General features: G+C 33.1%; 1 protein-coding gene across 9 annotated transcripts in view; it reads left to right on the top strand.

The window, feature by feature from the left end:
- Window positions 1-24,717, top strand: part of ATRX (ATRX chromatin remodeler) — a 183,759-nt gene that overhangs the window by 100,758 nt on the left and 58,284 nt on the right. For all 9 annotated transcript variants that reach the window (XM_051968398.1, XM_051968397.1, XM_051968401.1 and 6 more), the window contains 9 exons: window positions 1,446-1,548; window positions 2,161-2,343; window positions 3,699-3,840; window positions 4,296-4,405; window positions 5,423-5,569; window positions 6,331-6,508; window positions 16,929-17,066; window positions 18,484-18,659; window positions 20,956-21,073. In XM_051968398.1, the coding sequence (XP_051824358.1) occupies window positions 1,446-1,548; window positions 2,161-2,343; window positions 3,699-3,840; window positions 4,296-4,405; window positions 5,423-5,569; window positions 6,331-6,508; window positions 16,929-17,066; window positions 18,484-18,659; window positions 20,956-21,073 (1,295 nt within the window). The remainder of the gene's footprint in view (window positions 1-1,445; window positions 1,549-2,160; window positions 2,344-3,698; window positions 3,841-4,295; window positions 4,406-5,422; window positions 5,570-6,330; window positions 6,509-16,928; window positions 17,067-18,483; window positions 18,660-20,955; window positions 21,074-24,717) is intronic.

Here is a 24,717-nt window from a genome sequence, read left to right as displayed (position 1 = left end):
CTAATTATGTTAAGCTTTAAATATATATGAGTGACCACCTGAATAATTTCCTATTCTGTTTCCCCCCAGAATATTGTCCATTACATAGTTATTATATATTTATAGATAGGTATCCATTTACCAATTTGATGAAGTATATATTGCTGGGTGGGAAGACAGGACAGAGAATCATTCAGATGGCAGTTAGCCTTATTTACAAGTGTTTAGACATCTGTGCTTTAGAAAATATTTTCAAACAAAAGGAATAAAAGTCTTAAAATAGATGATGATTTTATCAAATTTAACGGGAGTACTGATATGTTAAAGTTGTTTGTTCCCTTTTTTCTCTTGATTTCAATTGTTCTATAAATAGTACTACCTTTTTTCTCCTTGACTATATTCAAATTGTAACAGTCATGCATTATTATTCTCCCTCTATTGGTAGCTCTTATACAATTAAAAGTCTTATGCTATCAGTTTTCATGTTAATAATAGTGTGTATTAATATATTGTTTTATTGTTTGCTCTGAATGTTATAAAGAATTAGCTATTCTGTCTTTATGAGATGTGTCCAGCCAGAATCCTACAGTATGTTGTTTACAAGAAACACATTTAAAGCAGAGCCATACCTACAGAGTAAAGGTAAAAGACTGGAGCAGAATCTGCTTCAGGTGAAGTAAAAAAGCAGGAGTAGCCACCTTCTTCTCAGATCAAACAAAAGCAAAAATTGATCTAATTTAGAGATATAAGGAAAGAAAGTATACTTTGCTAAAGGGTACTCTGGATAATGAAGTAATAACAATATAAGATGTGTTTACTGGGGATACAAAATGATGAAACAATTCTGGCCCTAGCCTTAGAACTTAAAAATCTACAGAGATGTAATAAATAGACTTGAGAAAAACTACAGATAAGATGCACAAGTGCCTGATAATGTTTTATAATTTGCATGTTTGTGAAAAGAAAGAATCCAATGTTTATTCAACATATAATTTATTAAATACTTGCAGAGATTACTTCAACTGTGAACATCAGTTTAGTAATGAAAAAAGAGTTGAGTTAGTCCAAGTAGACTTTTCTGAGGATGAAAATGTAGATCATGCTTATATGACTTGAGAGAGTGTGCCTTTGTAGAAAGGAAAAGGAATAAAGGAAAAAAGAAACACATACAAACATTTCAGGCAACAGCAAGGGGAGTAAAAAAAGAGGATGCATGGAGATTAAAGTCCATATTTCAATCCCTAATATATGTTTTAATCATTTGTAAAATCATAGGACTAGAAAAGCCTTTGCGATGAAATCTGTATTTGTTACAGGTAGCTTATACCTCCAAACATTTTTCTTAGGTTACTGTTTTTGCCAATTTATTATAAAGAATTTACTGTTACTATTTTAACCATACACATAAATAAAGACAATACTCTAAGATAAGGTTCTTATCAGTGAGAATATTTTTAACTTTTCAGATCCGCGAAGAAAGCAGAAATGGAAGAAAATCAACGGAGCTATAAACAAAAGAAGAAAAGAAGGCGTATTAAGGTTCAAGAGGATTCTTCAAGTGAAAATAAGGTAAGTGATGATATATTCACATCATGCTGTAGTTATAATTGTGATAGCATTTTCTCCACTAAGATCAAAGTCCCCTTTCAGCATAACTGTTTGGTAAATAGTAATTTTAAGACAGAAATCTGCAAAACTATAGAACTTTATTGTAGGTAAATTGTATAAAAACTTTAAATCACCTCATTTTATTCATTCATTGGTTTATTGAGCATTCATCATATATACTGATATACAGTATGATAGGCACTTGAGCCAGTATAAACACAAGTGAGATATTTTAATTTTAAAATGCTTTCATTTTGTCATTCACTGCTGCCAGCAAATTCATTCCCTGTTTTGGATTTTTAGACAACTGTTGTCATCTAAAATTGTTTGAATATTAGTACAATTGTAGCGCATAATATTGTATAATAAACAGTTGTTTTCAATGTTTCTTTACCATTCTTAAATTTTTCATGTATTTCACATAGTAAGCTCTATTGATTTTTTTCATCAGTGTTACTTTATTCAGTAGAAGTCAATAATCGTTGTGACTCATAAAATGTAATTTGTATTCCTTTACTTAGGATTTTATGTAATTTTTGAATTTCTTAATTATTTACAATCATTTAATTTTAGAGCAATTCTGAAGAAGAAGATGAAAATGATGATTCTAAGTCTCCTGGAAAGGGTAGAAAGAAAATTCGAAAAATTCTTAAAGATGACAAACTGAGAACTGAAACTCAAAATGCCTTAAAAGAGGAAGAAGAAAGACGAAAGCGTATTGCAGAGAGAGAGCGAGAGAGAGAAAAATTAAGAGAGGTAATTCATCAAGCTATAGTAATCCCTAGATTAAAAAAAAAAATGGATCTGGATCATACCTTAACTGTTACTGAGGTTATCCTCTTAATTTATGAAGTGGGACAATTGAGAGCCACATTCCCATTCACTTAATCTCTCCAGTTAACAGAGTTTTTTTTTTGTTTGTTTTTTTTTTTTTGTTTGTTTGTTTGTTTTATGTTTTTACTTTTTTGCATAAATTTATTTGGAGTTTTCTTAAATTTTTTATATACTTTCAATTTCCATGTAGGCAGATTGGACTGCCATCTAGTCCAATTCCTTCCTATATAAGAATCTTCTCTGTGATAAACCCAATACATAGCCTTTCTTTGAAGGCTTCTATTGGTAGAGAGACCTCCTACCCTTACTCCTTCCTCTTTTTTTTGGGGGGGGGGGTGTTTGTTTTAATTATCATGAATTTTATTCTTAACTTGAACCTTGATCTGGCTCCTCACCACTTAGGTAAAATATTTTTGATATTTCTTATCCCTTGCACAAATAAGATAAAACAATTTCTCTTACATATAATAATTTTTTATATTCTTCTCCATTACCTCCTCCCTTCTCCTTCCCGCTTCTCCCCCTTCCCCGACATGTACACAGTGAAGTCTTTTCATTTTTTGTAAACGAATTATTTCTTCCCTCACCACTTAGAAAATGATGGGACCTTCTTTGAGCCCTTTACTTTAGTTTTGTGAGGAAGACTAGTTTTCATTATCTTGCCCTTTGGTAGACAGTAGTTCATTGCTTTTTTGTCCTGACCAAGTCTAACATCAGGTCAATGTAAAATTTGCTATGTTCACTCAACTTAATGTGAGTGAAATCCTTTAGACTTCTCTTTTTGTTTTTAAATACTTTCGGTTTTTGTTTTTTTCAGCATAGAATAATGAATATTCAGTGTTTAGAAGCCACATTCTTAATTTTTAATATGAAGTGATAAGAAGTGTAAAGTTATTAATGCTGTGTTCATAACTGAAGTAATTATTAAATGCTTACTATGTCTTATGTTCTGTGCTCAACACTGAAGATGCAAGTTCCTTCCCTAGATAAGTTTTTATTCTAATTAGAGAAAATACTATGTAAGAGAAAATTGGAAATGTAGATGCATAGGGTAAGTAGGTGGAAGAATTGATAGCTGGTACATCAAAGCCCAAGAACAGTCCCAGTGGTAAAACAATGTGATATCTACAACAGTTACTTGCTTTTATTAATTACATTTGACCCTATTTTTTTCCTTTCAGATTCTGTGTGCTATTGAATTGATTTAATTCTTCAACCTTCCCAATTGCTAGAATAGTCTTTTGAACAGAAATATTTATGTTTCTTTTTCCATTCAGGTGATAGAAATTGAAGATGCTTCACCTATTAAATGTCCAATTACAACAAAACTGGTTTTAGATGAAGATGAAGAAACCAAAGAACCTTTAGTACAGGTTCACAGAAACATGGTAACCAAATTGAAACCCCATCAAGTAGATGGTAAGAAAATAAGTTAGACATTTCAATGCCTCTCTTTCACTTATCTCTCAAATTAGATTACTTAATTTTAAAAGTGTAGACATCTGTATTCAGAAATTTACAACCCACAGTTTCCATTATTTACTCTTAGTCTCCCTGGGTCATTACTTATTTTTATTCATGAGAACTTATGTAACTCTCAACCTCTCCATGTTTGCATGCCTCCCCTCAGCCTGAAGTATTGCTGTTAAATGTAAATTTAGTTCATCACCACTTGGTCATGCTTGTCATTTTGTATAAAATTTTGCATTAAAATTATAGATTTAGACTTGAAAAGAACATGTATTTCATCTAGTCATTTGAATGGTTTTTTCCAGTGACCTTTATGGCTTAAGGATAGAAATTTTGATAGTTGACATAAAATTGATTTGTATGTGCCTACTCTTATTACTTTTGATTCAAATTGTTTTCCTTAGGTGTTCAGTTCATGTGGGATTGTTGTTGTGAATCTGTGAGTAAAACCAAGAAATCTGCAGGTTCTGGATGCATTCTTGCCCACTGCATGGGTCTGGGAAAGACATTACAGGTAGGAGGTAATAAATATGAAGGTCCCAGTAGGTACTTATGACGATGACAATCTGTAAAATTTTTCAGTTCTGGAAGATAAACATGTAATTGATTTTATACACACACATACACACACACACACACACACACACACACACACTTATAATGCATGTATATTTAATATAGTTGTTAGAACTCTTAGTACTTTTACATTTTTAATATTGCACGATATAGATATATAATATACTTATTTCACGAATTCTAAATTGAAAACTATTGTTACCTTATATGTTTGTATAGTTTTTTTTTTTTTACTAAGACGAAATAAGTGTATGTGTATTCATATAACTTTCATCAAACATTTTTTAAAATGTATAAATCCTGCCTTACAGGAGTACTCTGCATAACATTGCCCTGACCACTATCTTTTTAATCATGTCTTTAATACAGTGTTGCTCAAATCCTCCCCCTCTACAAAACCTGTAAAAACCTTACTAGTTACTTCAGGTTAAGACCAAATACCTTTTGACAACTCAGGCTTGGTTGGTTTGTTTGTAGTTCCATTATTGTTCTGTTATCCTGTGGAATTGACTTCCCTCTGTGACATATTACTATGTTGTAGTTTTTACCAGACCCTTAATGATATTAACAGAGGATATTGCTTAATTAGATGTTAATAGGATCCTTTACAATTTTGCAGCAAATTTCTATGATTAGAGAGCCATTAGCTTTTAATCTGTATTTGAAGAAGATGATAAATTGTCTGCTTAGCGCTACCTTTTACTGTCATGATATTTATTGGTCATTTTTTCCTGTGAAGGACTTGTTTTCTACTTTGTCTCCATTCAGAATTATTCTATTGCTGATTTATTCTTTTAAATTGTACTGTGTTGTATAAATTTAGTTATTACTCCTTGTGTTAACATCTTTTTGGCTGCTCAAGGAATAAAATAAGGATTTTTAACCATATTGATTTTTAAAATTTTTTGTTAATTTAAACATATTCTGAATGTTTTTTTTTTTTTTTTTTTGGCAGGTGGTGAGTTTTCTTCATACAGTTTTGTTGTGTGACAAATTGGATTTTAGTACAGCTCTGGTGGTGTGTCCCCTTAACACTGCTTTGAACTGGATGAATGAATTTGAAAAATGGCAAGATGGATTAGACGATGAGGAGAAGCTTGAGGTACTTTTCATCACTGTTTGTCTTTCTGGACACTATAGGTGGTATTCATGATTCATTGTTGGGTTGGACTAGATGGCTTCTTCTCTACCCTTTCCTCATTTCTCTTTCAAAAACTTAGCAAAACTTTCAGTGGCTATTGAAATGCTATTTTATAGTTATTTAAAGGAGAGCTGCTGGGGCAAGAGAAGGAGATCGTTTTGGAAAAAGAGAAGAAATAAGTAAAACTTAAGAATATTAGCATCTACATGGATTTTAAGTTGAGTAGAGAATCCAAAATAATTGAAATTTTGAGTAGATCAGACACATTGTGGAAATAAGACAATTGGGATGGAGGAAGAAAGTGATAAGTGAAATTTATTTACTTGTGGGACTTGGTTTCTATGAAGAAAATTGGAATGGACATATAGATTTGGGGAAAATTTGTAGAGTTAGCATTTCAAGTCATTGAGTAGAGCATATAACCAAGGTGAAGTGTGTGAACATGTGAGAAGGCTTAGTGCAAAATTTTGTGCTATCATGAACTAGTGAAAAAAAGTGAATATAAGAAGAAATGCCTTTGAGTATGATCAGAGAATATCCAGAAGAAGAGGGTGTCAATATGATTATGTCTTTGTCAATTGTGCAGTTGAAGGATAATTAAATAGAAATTATTATTTATGATGTTGTAACTTTAAAATTACAAGATATCACTATCTAACGTCTTTTAAAAGGACTTTTAAAAACTCTTATTTTGTCCCCCTCCTCCCTCACTCCCATGATAGGTCTCAGAATTAGCAACTGTGAAACGCCCTCAGGAGAGAAGCTACATGCTGCAAAGGTGGCAAGAAGATGGGGGTGTCATGATTATCGGCTATGAAATGTATCGAAATCTTGCTCAAGGAAGAAATGTCAAGAGTAGGAAACTAAAAGAAATATTTAACAAAGCTCTTGTTGACCCAGGTAAGCTGTTTTTGTGCATGAGATCAAGACACGATTTTTAATTTTGAATTCTTGAATAAATCTATTATTTTAATGTTCCACTCACTAATCTCCTACTCTTCAGTTATGCTTCCCTCTAATCTTTGGTGGTGCTGGTACAGAGAGGCATAGTGGACTAGCTGGCAGAGAATCAGTACTCATATCCTTTCTTTGCCAATCTGTGCCTGTATAATGTTGTTTAAGTCCCTTCTCTGCTCTGCTGCACCTGATTTTTCTCATCTGAAAAATGTATGTGGAAGACTAGTTCAGTGACCTCCCAGCTCACTTCCACTTGTAAATTTAGGATCCAATGACCCAGTATACCACTATCAGCTTGTGCTTTCAAAAGTAACCCTTTTTTTTCCCTTGTTAAATCTTCAGTGGCCATATTTCTTATCTATTATATAAGTCTTTATGTTCTTTTTTATACTTTCTTGTCTTTGTTGTTGGTTTTCAATTTAGAAAACTTCTTCTTTACCCATGACCTCTTAGGTTACTGAAATCCAAACACTTCTGAGTGCTCAGCTGAGTTACTGCCTCTTCTCTCTAGAATGTTTCCTGCTCTCTATATGAAAAGTGCTCTGTAATTTAAAATTATGCCCAAAGGGCTATCAAGTTGTGCATATCCTTTGATCCATCAGTGCCTCTGTCTTGGGCTTTAACTTGATGAGATCATAAAAAAGGGAAAAGGACTCATGTGTGCAAAAATTTATGTAGAAGCCCTTTTTGTAGTGTCAAGGAACTAGAAATTAATGAATACCCATCATTTGGGAAATGGCTAAATAAGTTATGCTATGTGAATGTTATGGGATATTATTGTTCCATAAGAAATGATCAGCTGGATGATTTCAGAGAGATCTGAACCTCTTTTTGTTTTTTTGTGAATGGATGCCAATTAAAGTGAGTAGAACCAAAAGATCATTGTATGTGACAATAGGCAAGGTTATACAATGATCAGTTTGGATGGCCATGGCTCTTTACAACAGTGAGGTGATTCAGGCCAGTTCCAATGGTCTTGTTATAAAGAGAGCCATCTGCCCCCAGAGAGAGGACTGTGGGGACTGTGTATCACAACATAGTTTTTTCACTCTTTGTTGTTTGCTTGCATTTTGTTTTCTTTATCTTTTTTTTTCCTTTTATGTTTTGCCTTTTCATATGCAACATGATAATTGTGGAAATAGGTATAAAAGAATTGTACATGTTTAACACATTAGAATATTTGCCATCTAGGAGACAGGGTGGAGAGAAGGGAAGGAAAAAAAATGTGGAACACAAGGATTTGTGAAAACATTTATTGAAAATTATATATGCATATGGTTTGAAAATTAAAAGTTTTAACAAAAAAAAAAAAAAGAAAGAAAATTGCTTTGAACTCTAAAGTTCTTTATTTCTGTCACTTTTATGAACCACATTCTCACATATATTATACATTTTGTATTCAAAACTTATCTTCCATACTGGAGTGTTATGACTTCCTTGAAGTGCGATAGCCATATCTTATTTACATTACATTGCTTCCAGCAAACCTTTCTTTCCAATATAGCCATGATTTTAAGGGAAAATGTAGTTTTTAATAGAATGTGCAAAACCAATATCCTTGAGTTAGTTGTGTCTTGATTTGGGTTTTCAATAAATATGGTACCAAGTGTACTATTGAAGACCATAATCAATCTATGATAACAAATCATAATAATTATAAAAGGCATTTATTATTTTGTGCTCCAACAGTTCTCAAACTTTTTTGATCTTAGAACTCTTTTACACTCTTAGAAATCATTGAAGCTATTTCCCTCCCCAAAGCCTTCGTTTATGTGGGTTTCATCTTTTAATATTTATTGTATTAGAAATTAAAATGTGTTAGTGTTACCATGAAGTTAATTTTTATTTTATAGTGCCCATGAAAGTGTCTTAAAGACCCTTGTTTGAGAACCACTACTTTTTGTCCTTTCCTTGATTATAATGATATGATCAACTATTGAGAAATTTCTGCAAAAACCTGCTTGTTCCCTACCCTACTCTTATATAAAATTATTTTATTTTTATAAATACACACTCACACACACACACACACAGTAGACTGTTCTCATAATATTTGTCTTCTTGTTGAAGATATTAAAGTTCAGGTTTCTTGTTTTAGTACCTCTTTATGAGTTATCTTGAAGTCATCATTTTTTCAATGCTTAAAAATTTTTGTTTTGTGTGTCTTGCTTTTCAGTGTCATTTGTTTTCTTTCATATGATACTCAAGGGTCTTGGTGGGTAATACTTCCAATGAGTTGAAGATTTAGTGCTTTTATCTTTTTCTTTTTAATTTTGATTTTGTACCCATTCCTTCTTCCATTTTCATCTTGAAATGGTACTGGCATGATCTAGGTCATGTGATTCTCCCTGTAAGCTTTATTTTTACTCTCTTTTGGTTTTTGTTATTTTCTGGGATTATAACATTCATCATTATCCATAATGTTTTATGGAGCAGTTGGTTCACCAATCTAGTGTTGCTTGCAGCTGTCATTTCCTTCCTCTTTGTTTGGAAAACCATTTGTTTGACTAGCTGTAGGCTTTTCTGGCTTCTTTGGATTCTGATGACAATTTTCTCTCTGTTTTGAAGAGATGACGATATTTGATTTTTTTTTTTTTTTTTCATACCCGACTTTTCAGAGTCAAGAGTTTGGCTTAATAGATTAATTTGAGCTATTGTCATTAAAATTCCTATTCTGAACTGTCTCTTAACTTACATGTTGAATTGACATTTCCTCCTGATATAGTATAATGTATCTATAGGTGATTTTGAAATGATGTGAACAAGTTTCCTGCCAATGAATTTCACTTTTTTGTGATGTTTTATTCTTGTGATTTCCAGTGCCATTTGACAATCTTAAACAAATATTCAGGGTAACAGGCATGAGTTTTTTTGAGTTGCCAATAAACCTTTGACCTCTTTGATTTATTTCTTGATCACAGTCTTCTTTTTCAGTTTCTTCTCATGCCTCTTTTTGCTTTGAAATCATACTGCATGACATTATATGTTGAATTACTTTGCCAGGACTGTGGCAAGTTCTTTGTAGAATTTGTCTGTCTTATTCTCAGCACTGTGCTATTGCATTCTTAAGTATTCAGATGGATTTTCCCTTCAACAGCTATCTTCATGTCTTTTTGCTTCTTGCAATGCAAGATGAATAGGTGTCCCATGAAGTTTTTGGTCGTGTAATTGAACCAGCTTTGGCAATTTCTTTATTCTCCTCTATACAGAAAATCTGAGTTCTTCCATTGTGTTGCTATTCTTTCATATTTTCCCTTTTCTTAGAATATCAATATTAATGCATTTTCATTCTTCTGTAGTATATCCAATTTGTTGACTGTGAAACAAATATCTCATATTTAGAGTACCCACAGCTAAATTAGTAGTTATGATTTGTTTAACAGCTATGCAATTTTTATCACCTTGCTTTACATTTCTTCAATTTAACTTAAATCATTATAGAAGCAAAAGAAGGATACTGGGTGACCAAGAGCCATCTTGTGCTTTTGTTTTATGAATTGACATCACCAAAGAATCCTGTACTTAGTGAAGTTTGTTGTTGTGTGCTCCTTATTTTCTTTGTTTTTCAGCAGATTTTGCCTCCATATCTTTGACTTTGTCCCAATTCTTTTGATTGCCTCAGTGAGGATATTCAGCAACCTTTTTGTATCTGTCATTATATTTGACACAATTCTTGTTGGTTTAATAAATAAAGGACTTATCTAAAAACAGTGACTCAGGGCCTCCTCAGAAATAAGTTTGAATATTTGTTTTGGTTGATTTTGGGATCTTTCTAAAATTATAAACATGAAATATTAACACGTCACCTCCTTCTCCCCCCCCCCCCAAAAAAAAAAAATTATTGTATAAATTAAAGATACTTGGAGCCATGTTGATTTCTCTATAATGGGACTGGTTAATGTTACTGAGGAAGAAGAAGAGGGGAAAGGATAAAAAAAACTCTCAGTAGCAGAGGGCAAGAGATAAACATCATTAAATTGGGGGTAAGCTGCTCTAGCTACATGTATGGCATAGTGTTGTATAATGGGAGTTTGAAGACCTGAGTTCTACTTTTGGTAAACTTGGACAGGTCCCGTTACATTTTTTGATCTTAGTTCCTTTTGTCAAATAATGAGAGGATTATATCAAATGATTTTCTAAGGTGCTTTCTATTCTACTGAGAGGTGAGCTGGTATAGTGCAACCATACCTGGTTTTTGGAATTTAGTGGTTAACATAGGAGTGTTGTCATTACTATTGTTATTTTGGAGTAGTCACTTCATGCTTCCTGTATAGAATTCATCTTTACAATTGGAATAATGTGTTCTTTTCTTAAACCATTATGTTGTTGATAGGAATGATTTTAAATGATGAAGAAGATTCTGTGGTTAAAAAAGGAGAATGGTTTCCTTGAAATAAAAGTTACTACTCCCAATATTTTATAATTCATAGTTTGGCTTAATGGAATTAATTTGTTTATGCTACATTTGCATCTTTAAGGTATTAAATTTTCTTTCAGTGAGAGAAATGTATCATAATTCATAATAAGTCAAAATATTAGTTAAGTGAATTTTTTAGCATGTCCCATAGATAATAAAGCCAAGGCCAATAAAACAATAACAAGGCTGGTTGCCTTGTGATCTGATCTGATGCTACTTGATGTTATAAATAGGTTCAGGATTTTTTTTTTTTTATTAAGAAGAAAAATGTTTGAAGGTAAGGTGACAGGTGATAATTGGGTTATATACATGTTTACTTTTCTTCCCAACTTACACTTTCTTAATTGTTATCTGTAGGTACACTTTTAGTTTTTTAAATGGCAAAATTAGAATTTAAGTCATGTTTAAGATGTGTCCATGTGCACTCCACTTTCCTGGGTTAATAAATTTGAATATTCTTATTAGTGAATACATTCACAGTTCTAAATTATTTCTAAATTATTTCTCTGTATTTGTTATCCACAATAAAATGCTGATTTGTGATCATGATATTTGGATAGTATCCAAATACTATGCTCTTAAGAAGTTTAGGATTTAAATGGGGGAAATCCAGGTTTGAAAACACTCTTGTCAAAAGGCTGATTATATTATTGTAGCTAATCATATTGCTCTGTATCATTAATGTAACACAAGCACATAAGTGATATTTGTGCAGAATTTGCATATACAATAGCTTTACTTTATATACTTTTATCTATACTTTACTTTTGAATGATAGTGAGTTGAGAATTTAATCTGAGAGCTGAAAAGACATTCCTTAATCAATGTATAAAGATCTTTGGGGCATGTTTATGACCTCTTGAGTCTTTGGTACTTTCCCTTCTCTTGTATTTAGATCCCCGTATCTGACAGTACCTCTTACAAATTAAGAAACCAAGCCCCAGACAATAAAACTAGTTTTCTAGTGAATGGCAGGCTATTTGCCCAGGCTCTCTTAACCTGGAATCTAGCGACCAACACCCTTTACAAGGTTATGTGTGGATTTGGAGAAGAAAATCTTAAGACTTTTTTTTCTCTTATTTCTTACTGAATTTTTAGCATTAAATTTAATAATTAAAAAAACTTTTTTCTGAAAAGTGGCTTCCCCAGATTCCTAAGTTGGTCCTGCTGCAAACAAGGTGAATAAGCCCAGTATTCCCATCATATAGTAGTTGGCAGATTCTTCGGAATAAAGCATTTTGAGGGCTGTATTTGGCAGTGAAACAGAATTGCTTTTTATATTTAATGGGAATAAAACGCATTGTGTTTTCTAATCATGTAAAACTTCTAAAGCGTGTTGGTTGCAATTTTTCTTTCTAATTTCAATTTGATGGTTCACTTCAAAATACATTTTATGCATTCATAATATTCATAATTCTAGCATGTTTAAATGCAAAGACAAACCCAAAACTATACTGATTTTCAAGCTCTTCCATTACTGTACAGATACTCAGTCTACATAGAAAGGATTGAGACAAGGAGGGTAGGTTCAAGTGAGACTTGACTGAGAATGGAAGGTAGATTGACATTGATAGAAGTAAGGTTGAAGGGTATTCTAGGCATGTGGAATAGCTTATTAATACAATCAGAATTGATGTAAGAACAAAGTATTTCAATAAGAATTTCGCTGAAAAGGAGGATAAAAGGCCTAGAGGTGATATAAAAAGAAAAGATACACAAAAATTTATTTTCATATCTATGTGTGTGCATAGAGACAGGCAGACGGATAGCTATACATATATCTGAGTGTCTATATTTCTGTATATTTAAGAAAATGCCTAAAGGCAGAAGATGCCATTAAGTTTAGGGAATAGCAACTAGGTCAAGTTTGACTAGAATGTAGAATGTATTAAAGAGACTGTTACCAAAGAAATCTGGATAGGAACATTGGAAGTGGGTGGATGGCTTTAAATGCCAGACAAACATTTGTGCTATATCCAAAAGCCAATAGGCATTCATTGAAAAATTTTTAATAGGGAAGTGATGAGGTCAAACTTGTATCTTGAGGATGTTAATTTGGCAGCTTTATGGAGTATGCACTGGAATGAAGGGGAACTAGAAGCAAAGAGGCTGGTTAAATACAAGAGGGAGTGAAGACTTGAATCAAGATGATGAGAGTGTGAGTGGAGAGAAATATGCTGTCAGAATCGATTTGGAAAATGTAGAACAGGGAAAAGTTAAAGCTGGCTAGGTGTTTGCCAGCCTGATTTTCTGAAGGGAAGTCGTATCCTAGATTGCATTAGCAAAGTTTAAAAACATGAACTACTTTAGCAGAAAGAATACTGGCTCCTCTTTTAGGCTTGAGTTTGATCTAAGTATACCATCAAATTTGGAGCTAAGAAGAAAGTTGAGGGATGTTTATATATTTGGGGATGGTGGGTAGGTGGTAGATGGAGTGCTGACTTTGAAATTAAGAAGACTCATTTTCCTCAATTGAAATCTGGCTTCAAATACATAGGAGATGTGTAATCCTGCCCAGCTTACTTAATTTTGTTTCCCTTAGTTTCCTTAAATGTAAAATGAGCTAAAAAAGGAAATAGCAAGCTGCTCCAATTCCTTGACTATGAAACCCCAGATGGAATCACAAAGAGTTGGACATGACTGAACAAATGTATTTGAGAGTCATCTGTATTAAATCTATGGGAACTTTTAAGATTTCCAAGATAATAAGTTCACTAGGGGATAATCTAGCAAAGGATTCTAAAGTAGCACTCAACTTGGTAGTCAAGAGTTACATCATAAAAAGATGAGGAAAAGAAAAATATCTAAAACAAGAGGAGATTCAAACATTTTTGAAAGCTAGAAAGAAGGCAAGATGGAGAACTCAGGAAAGACTATTGGTTTTGTTTTGTTTTGTTAGTTAAGTGATTTGCCCAATGTCACAGAGCTGTTTAGTGTCTCAGCCTTCACAAAGTTTTTACAATATTTTTGAATTGTGACTCTTCATTTACACCATCGTTTATATTCAACTAAAGTGGGAATACCTAATATGATCTTTTCATCCCCTGCAATATACCACTTGGTTGGTTGTTTTTTCTTTTAATCTTATCTGTCCTCGTTTTATAAGAAGTAACTCAAGAGTAGTTTTAAATTTAGTAGAAGGGAACAATTAAATTAAGAAGTTTGTACTTCAGATTGTCGTATCTTGTGGTATCTCCAAGTTGTCATCATATGTTTTTCATTTATATGTATCTCTGTGGGAAACTAATACTTATTTTCATACTTTAGTTCATCCAAGATTTAGACTACATTGGTTTTAATATTTTCTTTTTCTCTTTTTTATTAAAGCTTTTTATTGACAAAACAGATGCATGGGTGATTTTTCAACATTAACCCTTGCAAAACTTTCTGTTCCAAATTTTTCTCTCCTTTCCCCCATCCCCTTTTTTAGGTGGCAACTAGTCCAATACATGTTAAATGTTAAACTATATGTTCAATTCAGTTTATGTATACATATTTATACAATTATCTTTCTGCACAAGAAAAATCAGATCTAGAAATAAAAAAAAACTTCAGAAGGAAAACAATGCAAGCAAACATCAACAGAAAGCGGGAAAATCCTATGATGTGGTCCATACTCAGTTCTCCACAGGCCTCTCTCTGGGTGTAGATGGCTCGCTTCATCACTGAATAGTTGGAACTGGTTTAAATAATCTCATTGTTGAAGAGAGCCATGTCTGTCAGAATTGATCATTGTATAGTCTTCTTGTTGCTGGTTCTCCTCATTTCACTTAGCATCAGTCTAAGTCTCTCCAGGCCTCTTTGAAATCAGCCTGCTAGTCGTTTCATACAGAACAGCAATATTCCATTGCCTTCATATATCTTAACTTATTCAACCATTCCCCAGTTCATTGCCACTACAAAAAGGGCTGCCACAAATATTTTTGCACATGTGGGTCCCTTTCCCTCCTTTAAGATCGCTTTGGGATACAGTCCCAGTAGAAACACTGCCAGATTAAAGGGGATGTACAGTTTGATAACTTTTTGAGCATAGTTCCATATTGTTCTCTGATTTGGATTACACTGTGATCAAAGTCTTATATTCAAGTGATTCTTAATCCTTCGAGGGTTGTGGAAACTGTCTGTCATCTTATAGCCACCCCTCTGTATTGAGAAGCCTAGCTGGCTTGATACTCATATGACACAAAGTTTATACAAAATCATCTCAGGAATAAATTAGCTATAATGTTCTTGTGGGAAACATTGAAACCATTCAAATTTTGTTATGGGTACAGATTAATTTCAGTAATATATAATACATAAAAAAATGAAATCTTGTAAATGTTCATGTGTATATAGGAATACATTGACACATATGTGTGTATTCCCTTGAAATAACCATCTTCAATTTTTAAACTTTTGCCTTTTAAAGCAGATGATGTAATGTATTATTAAAATGCTTCATTTGGAGCTGGAGACCCCGAGTTCAGATTCTGTCATTTGTTACTTATATGACCTTGAACAAATTATTTGGTATATTTCTTCTTTCTTCAATTCGGAGGATTAGATTGCTCTTAAGTCTTCTCTTTGAATTATAGGAATGTTCTGAGAAGCCAAACCTATGTGGTGTCTTTCTACCTTTAGGTGGCAATATAAGTTGTCTAAAAGTTTGCTTTTTAATGTAATTACAGTTTCCTGTGAAATTGATAAACTTAAGTTGAACAGATCTTATTTGTATCATTATTCTCATCATTATTTTGATTACATATTTCTTATAAATGTGAGAAAATGGTTTGATTTTTAAAAAGTAAAGCAATATTTTCTTTTTATATTCATCTTCATTTTATAATTTCATTAGAAAACTGAATGGTGATTTGATTATTTACTGTAGAAAATGGAAATCAGGACATTGGATGAAGTTGGGTTTTTTTTTTTTTTTTCAGCAGCTTTTATTTGAATGTTCAGATGACTTTTTCCAGCCTTTAGAATAAGTAGAAGATTGCCATTACTAAATTTATAGATCATCAGGTACTTTGTATGTTAGGAAACAACAACAAAAATAAACCCTACTAAAATGCAATTATACTTGGGGAAAAAAATACACATTTATCAAAGAAGCATAATAAATATTTCATAAATTTTTTGTGTTGCTTTAAATTTGGACAATTTTAGAACACAGTTGCATAAGATATTACAGTCTTGACCATCACTGTCAGCCAGAAAATATTTATTAAACCCTTACTTATGCCAATTTAATAAGATTTTCATTATGAAATCCATAAGCAAATTTCTTGATTGATTTCCTTCTACCCCTGAGAATCATTGGTATTAAACAAAAAATATTGGGTTCACTAGGTGGCGCCAGAGAAATGGAGCATTGTGTTTGAAGTTGGTAGGAACTGCTTTGAAATGCTGCCTCAGACACTTTTATGACTTTGGACAGTCACATAACCCCAATTACCTCCCTTCTTCCCTCAAAAAAGAAGAAGAAGGTATTAACGAATGACAGAGCTTTGTATAATGGTCAGGAAGGAAACTTTGTGGTCTAGTCCTGCCTCTGATCATTTTAGTAGCTGTTTAACTCAAAGGGAGTTTCTTTAAAAATAAAAATTTATGTTTACAAATAGAATGTAAAATTTTAAAATCCTAGAGCTTGCTTTTAAAAACTCTAGTGTTCTGTTTATATTCCTTAGCTTTTTTACTTATCTTTAATGATATCATTTTTTATTACAAATATTTGTGTATTATTCCACTGAACAGATATCCCTATTTCTCCACCCCATAGGTCATCATTGAAATGGAATGTGATATTAATGTAGTTACCTTATTAAGTACTTGTTATATTTTATCCTTTATCCTAGTTTTGTGAAAAGACTTTCTAAAAAATTGGTTTACATTTTTGCAGCATCATAATGCTTGTGTCTGGTTTATCAGTTAAATGATAGTTATCAACACATTTTCTATTAGGTCCAGACTTTGTTGTTTGTGATGAAGGCCACATTTTGAAAAATGAAGCCTCTGCTGTTTCAAAAGCCATGAATTCCATTCGTTCAAGAAGGAGGATTATTTTAACCGGAACACCTTTACAGAATAACCTAATAGAGTGTAAGTAAATCTTTCTTCTATACCTAGGTTACTTTGAACATGAGCATGCCTTAGACACATTTTCATTTCTGTTGTCTGTGAGATTTCTTGTTAGCTATGATTCTTCCTTTCTTTTCTTTTCCTACTTAGAGTTGACCATGACTTTTTCATATGTCAATCTCATTTTTATTTGAAAGGAAACTCCAGCTATTGAAGCAATCGATTGTAAATTTACTAATGTTGGGAATTATGACTTTTAAAAAAGAAATGTGGAAATTAATAAAATTGGTAAAATGTTTATTTTGTTAAGCTTGAACTCTTGTAGTGACTATTTAAACCTGTTTTAATCATCCTGTACTAATATTTCTCAGTTATTAGTTTGCATGCATATATCCTTGAGCTACAGCTTAAATCCATATGTAATTTAGTATCATATGGTTTTAGGTGGGTAAATTATCTTAGCTTCTATTAACTCTGGGAATGTGGTGTTCTCTCTACATTTATCTGTTTTCATAGAGAACAGTGGAGAAACAGCTGGTCCTCCACAAATTCTCTTGTACAATTAAACCTTTAAAAAAGAGTGCCCCAACTGTATATGGGGGCTGGATTGGAGCAAAGAAGCTTCACATCATATATGAATTTGCACTTGATAAGGTGAAGGTTGGGCGATAGGTGGTGATTTAATTAGGGTGCTGGGCTGTAATAAGAGAAACTGCTATCCTATTTTTTACGTGCTGAATTTAATGGCAGTGAAGAGGAAACAAATCATCTTACAGGAGGAGAATAGGAGAATAATGATGTATTATTGAGCCATAGCCCCTCTGTTGATACAATCTTATTTCTATCTTTTTTCCCTTGGGAATAATTAATTGCTGATTTGGTTTCTCTTTTATTTGTATCATTTTAATTTGTTGTTTTGTTCTAATATTGGTCATTGTTTAAATTGTTATCTTTTTTCATTTTCTCCATTTTGGTTTCCTGTTTTTCAGTCATTTAACATTAATGTTTACAGTATTTTATTAACAGATTTCATTTATTTTATTCTAGGTTTGTGCTTTTAAACAAGTTGTCCTACTCTTGATGGAAATCTTGGTTGTAATTATAAATTCCTGTCATCACAGCCCTCATCTGATTTCTGTAAAGAGTAATGATTTTGGATGATAGGTTCTTGTTAACAAACTGGGTATTACTGTACCTTGTGGCTACTGTTCATAGTGGTTATTTTTGTCACAAGATCATTCAAGTTGCCTACACTATATGAAATTTGTTGCAAATGTTTTTTCTAATTTGATTTTCTTTTTTTGCAGAATAACCCTAAAATCGCCTTATTATGGTGTCATTTGAAATGTGTGCCTTATTACATAATTGTTTCTGAGAACTTTAACCCTTTGAAGGACAGATATTGTTAATAAATAAATCTTACCATTTTTTCTTTTAGATCATTGCATGGTTAACTTTATCAAGGAGAATTTGCTTGGGTCCATTAAAGAATTCAGGAATCGATTCATAAATCCAATCCAGAATGGTCAGTGTGCAGATTCTACCATGGTTGATGTCAGAGTGATGAAAAAACGGGCCCACATTTTGTATGAAATGTTAGCTGGATGTGTGCAGGTACAAATTTGTTTCATTAAAATATTGTTATTTTGAAATAATATGACAGCTGAGAAATGTGGAAGAAGTCAATATAATTTGAAATATGGCTTAACTGGTATCTTTCTTTTTTGTTGTATATAGTTTACATTAGTTTTACTTCATCTTTTCTAACTGTCATGGTAGTTGAATTCAGAAATTTTTTTAAAGTTTCTTTTGTGTAACTAGTTTGAGAGGGTGATTTGGGAGGATCAGGGTTGCCCAGTTCTGACTTAAGGGTTTATCGGTCTGGGGAATTTTGGTATTAAAGCTAAGTATTCTTTGCAGATGAGTAATTCAGCTTTCGCCTAGAGTCTTTGGAGGTTTTTTGGTAATACTGTGTAGTGAAGTGAATTATTTAGGATCACTCTACCAATACCTTAAAATAGAGCTTAAATTTTAACCTTCTTGAATCCAAGACTATCATTCTGTGCACAATGTCAAATTGTCTCACTTTTGTTTGGTCTTATGACTTAAATTATTTGTTAATGCTAATTTTCTTAAATCTGTATTTTTTTTAAAAATCTGGTTTTCCATACTTAAGTGTTCTATTCAAACATATTTATGGCATTTAAAAAATAGTATTAGAGTTTTTTTTTTTCCATTAGGAATTAAAAATTCATTAACAGCTATTCTATGAAACATTTAATTACTAGGCAAGTTTTTACTAAGCTCTTACTTTGTTCTAAGCACTACAAATATAAAGAGAGGGAAAAAGTAGTCTGCCCCTCAAGGAGCTCATATTTTAATGGGGAAGGCAACAGTTTCATATGTTATATATACAAAGTAGATGAAAGATAATATATAGAAGGAAGGCAAACTTCTAGCAACTGGCGATCACGGGCCTAAGACGATGGAATCTGTCTCATTTAAGTGTTAATTTTCATTTTGCCTGCTTGTATGAAGAATTCTGATAATGTAAATAGCTGGCTGGCCTGGCCTAAAGACCTCCTTCTGATACATGCTACTGCACTGACTCTGCAAATCACCTCCTAAGCATTCTCAGCATCTAAGTTGTAGAATTTCATTGGTGGATGGAATTTCTTGATTAGTACATCTCTATGCACCTAAAACTATATGTAGACTAAGGGGGAAAGAGAATGGTTTTATAAGCTATAATTTAAGTCCGATGTTGGATTGTTTAAATAAACTTCCTATATCTTCTTAGGCTTTAATGGAAACAGTATTTGGGAAGATGGATAGATTTATAATGGAGAGGAATAGAAAAGAGATTACAACTTTCTTATAGTTGGGAAATTATCTTGCCTGCTGTTGTTAATCCTTTGATTTTATAAAATCTCACTAATTTGGAATTATTATTACAAAGACTTATCTGTGTTCGATTTTGTTTAAGATTTTACAAATATATATTTATCTGCCCCCCAAATATTCATAATATAATCCTGGAGAACATCTTGTTAATTGGATCCAGTCATCTTAAATGAAAAGAATTCAGTAGGTATTAAGCTATGTATGCAAGGCATTTGTGGGGGAGAGGAGAGGGAAGAGACATAGATAGAAATCAAACAGTCCCTGCCCTTAAGAGTTTATATTATACTTGGAAGATAATGACTTGTTTTCCTTCCATTTAGCTGCTTTATTCCTGCAGGGGACCACCGAAAACAATGCTAATGATATATCAAATCATTATCTAGTTACCTCACTTGTGAGTAAGGATTAAAATTGTTCATTGGCACTAAGCAAAAACCTGATAGACCTGCATAGAATGTTGTACAATCGAGTTATTCCTTTGCTGTTTTTTTCCAGGGCTCACTTGAGAATAAGACTCCCATAATACAGGTATTTCATTTAAAGCAGAAAAGGAGGTCGTTAAACTGTGGACTATGCATCATTGTATAAAAGATGCCAAAAGATTCTTTTTTTTCTTTTCTTTTCCTTTCTGTTCCTTTCCTTTCTTTTCCTTTGCTTTGCTTTCTTTTTTCTTTCTTTCTTTCTTTCTTTCTTTTTTTTTTGTTAAGGCAGTTGGGGTTAAGTGACTTGCAAGGGACACACAGCTAGGAAGGGTTAAGTGTCTGAGCTAGATTTGAACTCAGGTCTTCCTGACTTCAGGGCTGGTACTCTATCCAATGCGTCATATAGCTGCTCCTACCAAAGATTTTCAAAGCTATGGCAGATATCGAGCTGATAACTGACCAAAGAGTTTTCCTGAATGTTTGACAGGTTTATGTGCAGACTTTTTTGTTTGTGAGATCAGCTCACCACTACTAGTGATTTACTTTCATTGATTCATTTCTTTATTGACTTTTTCTTATGCCAGAGAAAAGATTATACAGCCCTAACAAAGTTCCTGCCACCAAAGCATGAATATGTTTTAGCTGTAAGAATGACACCAATTCAGTGCAAACTTTATCAGTACTACCTAGATCACTTAACAGGTAAGTGAAAATTAACAAAAGTCAAGATGTTGTTATCATGATTTGATCATAACATAATCTTGTTGTTGCTATATGTAATGTTCTCTTTGTTCTGCTCACTTCACTCAGCATTAGGTCATGTAATCATTTCTCTGAAATCATCCTGCTGATCTTTTCTTATCGAACAATATCATTACGTAAACATTCATATACCATAACTTAATAAGATATTCCCTAACTGATGGACGTCCCCTCAGTTTCCAGTTCCTTGCCACTGCAAAAAGGGCTGCTATAAATATTTCTTCACATATGGGTCCTTTTCTCTTTTTTATGTTCTCTGTGGGAAACAGACTCAGTAAAGACACTGCTGGATCAAAGAATATGCACAGTTTGATAGCCCTTTGTGCATAGTTCCAAATTGCCTTCCAGAAATGTTGGAACAATTCACAACTTCACCAACAGTATATTAATTAGACTCCTTATTTGTAAGGTTCTAAAATCTTAATCTTTCTTCTCTTTATGCATTATTTTGAATGAAATACGGAGTCATAGCAATAACCATGGATTTCTAATAATTTTCATTACAGTGGAATAAAGCCAATAACGTTGATGTTTCTCTTTAAGAAAAGAAAAAGTCCATTTTGCATAAAATACGTTTTACCTTGAAGGAGGAGAAATTTGTTTTCTTTCCATAGACTATCCCAACCAATATAGTTTGTTTTTAATTGTTGTTTTTTTTTCATTTGTAAAATCAAGAAGTTTTGTTAGGTTTCATAACTTTAGTCAGTTAATAAACATTGATTAAGTACATTGTTATATGCGAGGCACTGTGCTGTAGGCTTTTTTTCTCTTTTCATTTTTGTAAAGTATTTTTCCTGAATTTCTACTTTGCTTTCATCACTTCCTACCTTCTTTTATATTCACTACACAAATAAAAAGAAAGAATGAATCAGGATTTCTGTCCTCAGTGTCCTCCAACACACCATAATGTTCTCTAGGATAGAAATGTTTCACAGAAATTTAGAGTTGCAAGGAAATTCAATCCAACATATACTAAGAAGGAAATTCCACTAAAATGTATTCAATAAGTGTTCATCCATTCCCTTCTTTTTTCTTTTTATTATAGCTTTTTATTTACAACTTATATGCATGGATAATTTTACAGCATTGACAATTGCCAAACTTTTTGTTCCAATTTTTCCCCTCCTTCCCCCCCACCCCCTCCCTATTTGGCAGGTTGACCAACACATGTTAAATATATTAAAGTATAAATTAAATACAATATAAGTATACATGTCCAAACCGTTATTTTGCTGTACAAAAAGAATCGGACTTTGAAATAGTGTACAATTAGCCCGTGAAGGAAATCAAAAGTGCAGGCGGACAAAAATAGAGGGATTAGGAATTGTATGTAGTGATTCCTAGTCATCTCCCAGAGTTCTTTCGCTGAGTTTAGCAGGTTCAATTCATTAGTGCTCTATTGGAACTGATTTGGTTCATCTCATTGTTGAAGAGGGCCAGGTCCATCAGAATTGATCATCATATAGTATTGTTGAAGTATCTTATGATCTTCTGGCCCTGTTCATTTCACTCAGCATCAGTTCATGTAAGTCTCTCCAGGCCTTTCTGAAATCATCCTGTTCATCCATTCTCTTCTTAACTATTCTAGCTCTCAGGGTCACCCATTCCACTTTTGGAAGCTGTAATTCAACATGGTTTTTCTGATACTAAGCCTATATTTGCTTCTTTGTATGTTCCATCCATATTGGATTACATTGATTGGTTACCTATTGGGACAGAATGACAAGATTGTAAATTGTTACCTTTTTTATTTGTTTGATTTTTATTGAAGCTTTTTATTTTGAAAACATATGCATGGGCAATTTTTCAACATAAATCTCAGATGTATAGATGGCACCATTCTGATGGCAGAAAGTAAAGAATTAAGAAGTCTCTTAATGAGAGTGAAACAGGAAAGTACAAACGATGGCTTGAAGCTTAACATCAAAAAACAGTTGGTCCCATCACTTCGGGCAAATAGAGGGAGAAGAAGTGCAAGTAATAGCAGGTTTTATATTCTTGGACTAAAATATCCCTGCAGCTGGTGACTGCAGACATGAAATTAAAAGGTGCTTATACCTTGAAAGGAAAGCTGTGGCAAATCTGGACAGTAATCCAAAAAACAGAGACATCTGTCCACAAAGGTCTATATGGCTTTGAGGGTTGGGCTATTAAAAAAGCTAAGCATCACGGAAACAACAGTTTTGAAATGTGCTGGAGAAGACTTTGGAGAATCCCTTAGATAGCAAGGTTCCCATATCAGTACTTATTTAGACTCTTCACTGGAAGATCAGATACTTAAACTGAAGCTCAAATACTTTGAACATGCACTGGGAAGATGGGATTCTTTGGAAAAGATTTTGATGTTGGCAAAGATTGAAGCCTAAAGGAAAAAGTGATGGCAGAGAATGAGATGAATAGATAGTGTCATGGAAATATTAAAAGTGAACTTGGGCAGATTTCAGGAGAAATTAGAGAATAAAAGGGCCTTTGTAGCATTATAGGTCTTGGGAGTCACAAAATGTCACAGTGCAATAGCAACAAATATTATACATGGTAATTTACTGAATATCTTTTGGGGAAGGAGAGCAGAGGTATGAAGGCAGTAAATATTAAATGACTTGCCCAGACTCACAAAGCTAATAATTGTCCGAGGCCAGATTTGAACTCAGTTCCTTCTGACTCTAGGGCCACTGTTCTACCTACTATACCACCTATCTTCCCCAAATGTTTTAATAGATGTTGCCCCCTATTATCCCTTATCAAGTTCTTTTAGGATCCTCCTTCTGTCATCCTATATATTAGTCAGACCTCCTAGTTGCTTATTGTGTGCAACGTGAATGTGCATGTTAAATAGATCTATAGTTATCTTCATTGCTGAAAAGCATCCTTTGTTGCCTAGCCAAATATGCATTGCTGCACTGGAGAATTCACGGTGTTGATATTGAGTCATTAGTAGCTTCACTTTGATTCTAAACCTTCTCATTTTATTTTATTTTATTTTTAAATAACTTTTTATTGACAAAACCCATGCTAGGGTAATTTTTTACAGCATTATCCCTTGCACTCACTTCTGTTTCGATTTTTCCCCTCCCTCCCTCCACCCCCTCCCCCAGATGGCAAGCAGTCCTTTACATGTTTAATAGGTTACAGTATATCCTAGATACAATATATGTGTGCAGAACCGAATAGTTTTCTTGTTGCGCAGAGAGAATTGGATTCAGAAAGTATAAATGACCTGGGAAGAAAAACAAAAATGCAAGCAGTTTATATTCATTCCCCAGTGTTCTTTCTTTGGGTGTAGCTGCTTCTGTCCATCCTTGATCAATTGAACCTGAATTAGCTCTCTTTATCGAAGAGATCCACTTCCATCAGAATACATCCTCAAACAGTATCGTTGTTGAGGTATATAATGATCTCCTGGTCCTGCTCGTTTCACTTAGCATCAGTTCATGTAAGTCTCACCAGTCCTCTCTGTATTCATCCTGCTGGTCATTCCTTACAGAACAATAATATTCCATAACATTCATATACCACGATTTACTCAACCATTCTCCAATTGATGGTCATCCATTCATTTTCCAGCTTCTAGCCACTACAAACAG

Source organism: Antechinus flavipes, chromosome X (assembly GCF_016432865.1).
Source record: "Antechinus flavipes isolate AdamAnt ecotype Samford, QLD, Australia chromosome X, AdamAnt_v2, whole genome shotgun sequence".
Classification (NCBI taxonomy): Eukaryota; Metazoa; Chordata; class Mammalia; order Dasyuromorphia; family Dasyuridae; genus Antechinus; species Antechinus flavipes.
Note: the sequence above shows the minus strand (reverse complement) of the source record. Positions and strands in the feature narration are given on the sequence as shown.